At 45.9% G+C, this 7,272-nt stretch overlaps 1 protein-coding gene across 1 annotated transcript in view; it reads left to right on the top strand.

The window, feature by feature from the left end:
- Positions 1-7,272, top strand: part of PRTFDC1 (phosphoribosyl transferase domain containing 1) — a 79,042-nt gene that overhangs the window by 783 nt on the left and 70,987 nt on the right. Inside the window, exons 2-3 of the mRNA XM_019507956.1 lie at positions 5-26; positions 6,600-6,706. Of these exons, the coding sequence (XP_019363501.1) occupies positions 5-26; positions 6,600-6,706 (129 nt within the window). The remainder of the gene's footprint in view (positions 1-4; positions 27-6,599; positions 6,707-7,272) is intronic.

Here is a 7,272-nt window from a genome sequence, read left to right on the forward strand (position 1 = left end):
GGAGAAGCAGCGCCCGCGGGGTTGTGGTAAATGGAAGCTCCCCCCTCCCCCGCCTCTTCCCCCGGCCCCAGCTTCATGCCGCCGGGCCTAGGCTGCGGGCTGCCCTCATCCTGCCTCAGCCCTGCCCTGCCCTGGCCTCATCCAGGCGCTCCCCTCCCCTGTCCCCGGGGTGCTGCTCTCATCCCCTGCATTCCCATCTCCCCCCCTCGCCCCTTCCTCCCCACTGCTAGCGCTCCCCCATTTCCCCCGGGACCTGGGGCTTTGCATCTCTCCCTGGATGGGTCGTTGATTTCTCCCGCCACGTCCTCCCTCTTGCTTTGGCCTTTGTGGCCTTTGTGCTGCCGGACATCTGTACAAAGCCTTGGCCCCCCTGCTTGTTCCTCCTACATCTCTGTAGTCCTCCTGCTTTGCGCTGATCCTGTCCCACATCCGGCTTGTTATCTGCTCTGCTGTATCCTACCCTCCCCACTCTGTGACTAGCCCTTTGCCAGCTTGTCCTTCGTCAGCTCTGCCCCATTGGTCTCAAACCTGTGCTCAGTCTCCCTGTCTTTAAACCGAACTCTTTTAGGCTCTGCCCTGCGCTGCGTTTTTCTCTGCCCCATGATACATGTGTGTGCCTGGCTGGCTGCTGGAGAAAGAGAAAAACCTCTGGTTTCTAAATTACTAGTGCTTACAGCACTGTGGCTTGTGAGTGGTAGAAGCAAAGTGGGCAGCGACTAGCAAAGTTGTCAAACATTACAATACTCATAGTTTCTAAGGAAAAACAAGGCCTCTGTTCAGTTGTCTTGAGCATTGCCTCTAGGGTCTGTAACAGAAGGAATGTAGATCCAGGTACACAAAAATATTCAGGTATTAACGTCCACTGAAGCACCTAAATAAAGGCTAGTCATCCACTTATATGTGGGTTTGGGGCCCAATAATAAAAACCTACTTTTGAGTTCTTTTCATTTTGCCTTTTCGGTGTACTGAAATTGTCTAAAACTACATGTTTTGTAAAGTTCCAGGGATTTATGAGCTTATAACAGCAGCCATTTTTTATCTACACTGTAAAAACACTAGGGAATAGGTTATCATCACATTCCATTTGCATTATGGCGGTGTTACCAGCAGTGTTTTAATTAGCTTCCAAAACAATACTTGGGCCTAGGCATGGGCAGCCGGTGCCTCCTGAGTCTGGGGGGGACACCAGATCACCGATGGTGGGGGTCCCCCTAGCAGTCGATTGCCAAGCCAGTGGCCAAACTGGAAGTACACTGGTTTTACAGCTGGTGCTTCCAGGGGGTGTATGGCCAATTTCAGGGGGTGAACATGTTGGCGTGCAAGAGGCCGGACAGCGGGGGAGGGACCCAGTACTTGTGGCAGCGCAGCCCCAGACTCTTCCGTGCTGTCCAACCCATGGTGCGTGCACACCTGCCACCAGTAACAACCTGGGCCTGGGCTCTGCAGACCTCAGTAACTTGCAGCCTCTCCGCCACTTGCTGCAAGCAGCCCAAACTCTGTGGCAGGTGGCAGGGGCCGGTCTGGAGTCAGGGCTGGCTGCAGCTGGGAGACTGCAATCTACTGCACCAATGTCTGTGGAGCCCTGGCCTGGCGTATTGCTGGCAGCAGGTGCACACGCACCCAGGGATGGACAGTGAGGAAGGGGTGATTCTGCACTGCCACAATAAGGATCAGGACCCTCACTTGTACCCGCCACCATCAACGAGCCAGGGAAGGGCTCTTCAGATCTCAGTGCGGCGGCTTGCATCCTCCAACTGGCTCAGGCTCTGGGCAGGACTCTGCCACTTGCCACGGAGTCCAGGCTGCCCATAGCAGGTGGCAGAAAGGCTATAATCCTCTGTGCTGAGGTCTGCAGAGCCCTGGCCCAGCTCGTTGCTGGCAGCAGGTTCACACATGCCTCAGGGCGCAGGGGAGATGCAAGGGATCCGATCTTTGTGACAGTGCAGCCCCAGCCCATTTCCCGCCTGCCAGGCTCTGGCATGCATGCCAGGAGTTGCTAACCCCTGCTCTGGACTATAGCCCCAAAGCCACCATGTTGTAATTGCACACAGTTGCAGTTATGATGTGTGGAGGAGCTGTTAATGTACTTTCATTTAAAGACTGGGTAGCCAGATGGTAATTGCTATGAGAAGTGCCATTTACAACGATAATGACGTTGTTATGGTTCTCATGTTCTTCTGGAAGATTGCTTGATGCCCCAGCCTACCGGTTTACATGAAAGCAGAATCAGACCCGTGTTGTATACTGCAATGAAAGTTAACTGCTGTAAATAAATACTGCCTGTGTGTGTCAGGTACAAGGAGAGAGTCCCTGTTTTTTGACAGATTACCACTTTCCACTCCCTATAAAAGTTCTTTCAGTCCAGTGTGTTTTCATGTCATAAGAAGATACTCCTGTAGTTTTGTTCCAGATGTCCTAAGTGATTACATTCAGACATATCATGCTTTCAGACTTATAGTCATGTAATATATTTCCTCAACAATTTTTATTCAGGTTGGCATGCTGTTCCACATTTGAATACAATACATGTCATGCTTGAACTTAATTGTTTTACTTACTCTACTATTAATATGTTTTTGAAAAGCATGGCAAACCTTTCTTCAGACTTACATGACTGACAACAAGTAAATGGGCTACAGTTTCTTCCTTTAGGTTCTTTCTTTATATAGTCTTAATTCACCATTTGTCTAAGAACAAGCATAGAAAACTTTCAGTCCTTGTTTACTGAAAATTACTATGGCCTGAAAAGTAGGGATTCCAGTGGAGATTCTTCGAAATCATGTTATAGTGTTTCTTCCTTAATGCTGTAGCTATGTTTGCATCTAATGAGAAGTAGGGTCACAGATTCACAGAAGTTTAGGGCTGGAAGGGACCTTGTGAGATCAGTTTCAAAGAATTAATTCACAAGGTCTTTTATTGGTAGGTGGCTATGTATTTAAAGCGAAAGGAACAGCTGTAGTAAGTTTATTGATTTCCCATTAAAATGGGAATCAGTAGGGATGCGTAAGTAAATTTCATCTTAAATTTTAAATTCATTTTAAAATGAGCACTGCCTTATCATCATAGGATGATATGGTTTGTGTTGTTTCACTGGTAAGAGTGGATTTGGGGATAGAAGCAGAATGGTTGATAGAAGAATTAGAATGCAATACTGGCTTTGTAAAAAGATGTATAGTAACTTCAGTAAAGATTGTTGTTTTTAAATCATTTTTGGATCAATTTTGATTTGTTTTAGTCTGCTCCTGGGCTCCATAACTAGATAAAGCATCTACTGAAGTCGATAAAAAATGTTAAAGTATGAGTCCCCTGTAAATAGATTAATTTAAATTAGAGTTGAAGAAGACTTGCACATAAGTTTTCTGGGCCTTTTGCAGTTGTGTTATAGTAAAAAAACAAACAAACAAAAAAACTTTACAACTGTCAGGATGGATGTAACTGCTAGAGCTGTGCGAAGTTTCGGTCCCTGATTTAATTCAGCGGAGATTCAGCCTGATTCGGTGGACAAATATCTGAATCGAATCGGAACCCTCCAAATCGATTCAGAAAGATTTGGCGATTTGGGCATAGGGACAGCTTTAAACGTTTTTTTCTACTTACCTCTAGGTAGCAGGCAGCTCGTGAATGTTGCAGTGCTGGGGCGGATGGAGTGTCCCACAAGAGCGTGGAGGGTTCCTCAGCACATTCAGCAGCAGACCTGTAAGTGGATGAGAAGTACTTCCAGTCTACTTCTGGGGCATGCGCCAGGGGGTCCCCCTCGCTGTTCCCCGGCTCAGCAACTGGTGCCTCCTGGTCTGGGGGGACATCCGGAGTCCCCCTGCAGCTGATCGCCAAGCCGGAGAGGGGTCCCTAGTGCACACCCTGGCAGACCCAGAAGTGAACCAGAAGTACTTCCGGTCCGCTTCCGGGTTCGCCGCCAACCACATGGAGGCCACCTGCACTCCTGTGCGACCCTCCATCCACCCCAGCATCGCAGTGTTCACAAGCCACACTAGTCCTTAGAGGTATGTAGAAAAAACATTTAACGCTGTGTCCATGTGTGAATTGTTGATTCTCCGAATCAGCATCGAACCTTCAGATTCAGATTTGGCTGAATCGAATCAGGAACAGTGATCCAAATCAATTAATGGAATCACTGTGCCTGATGTGGGCTGAATCCAAATCAAATAGGGCCTGCTTCGCATACCCTTAGTAACTGCTTGTCCTGTGAAAATGAGGACTACAGCTGAGTAGCTCTTTTTAATGACCAGATCCAGAGCCCATCAAAATCAGTGGAAAAACACTGGACACCAGTGGTCTTTGGATTATACTGTCTTTAAATATGAATTGCCAACAAATAATGACTTTGAACGAGACAAAGCTCTACAGGAAACAGTTTCTGTTGTGCATCTAAGAAACTATGTTACAAAATTACCATCATTAGCTAAGCATTATTTCTTCAAAGTATAATTTAATGCAGTAAACTGACTGCAGAAAAAAATATACCAATGAACATGGTAGAAGCCACATCAAGTCTAATAATATAATAGAACTAAGTAACCAAAATGATAGGATAATTCTTAGAATGAAGAAGCATAAATCCTTCATAAATAGGTATATCTACATGCCCTGTTTGTTTTCAAAGAGTTTTTTCCTTCAGTCTGAAAGACTATTCAGCAAAGAAGTCATTTAGATATTGTACCCCAAAAAGCTATTCTTTTGTTCCTTGTTGATGTTTGTGTGTCCAAACTGGAAGGGAGAAAGTCAAGATGTTTGAGGTTGTATATCTGGGGGGAGCCAAAACTGCACACAGTACTCCAGATGTGGCCTCACCAGTGCCAAGTAGAGGGGAATAATTACTGCCCTGGATCTGCTCTCAGGGCTCCTACTAATGCAGCCCGGTATGCTATTACCTTTATTGGCAGTAAGGGCATACAGCTGGCTCGTATCAAGCTTATTGTTCACTATAGTCCCCAGGTCCTTTTCTGCAGAGCTGCTGCTTAGCCAGTTGGTCCCAACCCCGTAGCAGTGCATGGAATTCTTCTGTCCTAAGTGCAGGACTTTGCACTTGACCTTGTTGAACCTCATGAGATTTCTTTTGGCCCATTTGTAGGTCACTCTGAATCCTAGCCCTACCCTCCAGCGTATCTACTACACCCTGCAGCCTGGCAGCATATCTACTACAACCCCCAGCTTGGTGTCATCCGTGAACTTGTTGAGTGTACAACTCATCCTATTTTCCAGATAGGTAATGAGGATACTGAACAAAACCAGCCCCAGGACCGACCCCTGGGGCACTCCACTTGATACCAGCTGCCAGCTAGACATTCAGCCATTGATTACATTGAGCCTGTTGAGCCCAACAATCAAGCCAGCTTTCTATCCATCTTACAATCCATTCATCCAACCCATACTTTCTCAGCTTACTTGCAAGAATGCTGTGGGATAGAGTGTCGAAAGCCTTGCTAAAGTTGAAGTATATTATGTCCGCTGCTTTCCCTGCATCCCCAGAGCCAGTTATCTCATCATAGAAAGCAATCAGATTGGTCAAGCATGACTTACTGTTGGTGAATCCATGCCGACTGTTCCTGGTTACTTTCTTCTCCACTTTCAAGTGCTTAGAAATAGATTATTTGAGGACCTGCTCCGTGATTTTTTCAGGGACTTAGGTGAGGCTGACTGTTCTGGATCCTCCTTCTTCCCTTTCCTAAAGATGGGCGCTGTATTTGCCCCTTTCCAATAGTCTGGGACCTCCCCTGATTGCCACGAGTCTTCAAAGATGATGGACAATGTCTCTGCAGTCATATCAGCTAACTCCTTCAGCATCCTCAGATGCATCCAGCCCCATGAGCTTTTACATGTCCAGCTTTTCTAAATAGTCCCTAGCCTATTCTTTAGCTGCTGTCAGCAGCTCACCTTCTCCCCATACTGTGCTGGCAGGTGCAGTATTCTGGGAGTTGACCTTGCCTGTGAAGACTGAGGTAAAAAAGGCATTGAGTACTTCAGCCTTTTCCTCATCATCTGTCACTAGGTTGGCTCCCCCATTCAATAAGGGACCCACACTTTCCCTGACCTTCCTTTTGCTCTTATTGCTAAAATATCACAATGTTAAAGTCTCAGTTCTTAAATTCTGGATCCCATTAGGCATCTGAGACTCTTGTCATCACCTATAGCATGTATAACACTCACAATTTTAGTTTGGCAGTATTTTTAAAGTTACCAGATGCACCAAACTTTAATCCTGTTACTGGTCCAATATTAAATATTGTCCCCTCTGCGTCTGAGGTTACTGTGTGTGTACATTCCACATTTGAGTTGGGGAATAAGTTCACAATGTTTTTGTGACAGATTTTTGAAGAATGCTAACCTAAAGTCATTCAATAAGTTTTATTTGTAGAAGTAGTTTTAGGAGGAAATGGACTAATAGACAGAAATGAAGCAGTTGAGTAGCAATTATGTTGTGCCTTTGATCACATGATTTTTCAAATGGATACCATTTTGAATGTGAGAAATGTTTGCACTAATCAGAGCTTCTAACTAATGTCAAATTGAGTATGGAGGGGTGTAGTCTAGTATTTATCATGTGGTACATTTTCTTTCTAATGTTATTAATCTATATGCAGATTTCAGATGATTGGCCAGGGTACAGTTTGGATTTATTCACTTATCCACAGCACTACTATGGAGATCTGGAATATGTGCTCATACCTCATGGCATTATTGTTGACAGGTATGTGTGTTTTGAATATTAATAAATAAATACTTTGCAGTATTTTGTGGCCTTGCTTATAGATATGCAATTGGACACCTACAAACTATATGCAAAGTTGCATGCAATAACGAGTATTATAAAAGAATATTACTGGGTTTGAAAGTTAAGCACTTGAAAGCTAAAAAAGATCTTGGAGTCGTCATTGATGCCAACATGAACGTGGGCCGGCAGCGTGGGGATGCAGTTAGGAAGGCCAACTGCACCTTGTCATGCATCCGCAGATGCATCTCAAGCAGGTCCAAGGAGGTGATCCTCCCCTTCTATGAGACACTGGTCAGGCCGCAGCTGGAGTACTGCCTCCAGTTCTGGGCACTGCACTTCAAAAGGGATGTGGACAACATGGAGAAGGTCCAGAGGAGGGCCACTTGCATGATCAGGGGGCAGCAGGGCAGGCCCTACGAGGAGAGGCTATGGGACCTGAACCTATTCAGCCTGCACAAGAGAAGGATGAGGGGGGATCTAGTGGCCTGTTACAAACTAGTCAGAGGGGACCAGCAGGCATTGGGGGAGTCCCTGTTCCCCCA

Source organism: Gavialis gangeticus, unplaced genomic scaffold, assembly GCF_001723915.1.
Source record: "Gavialis gangeticus isolate Ggan-Ray unplaced genomic scaffold, GavGan_comp1, whole genome shotgun sequence".
NCBI lineage: Eukaryota > Metazoa > Chordata > Crocodylia > Gavialidae > Gavialis > Gavialis gangeticus.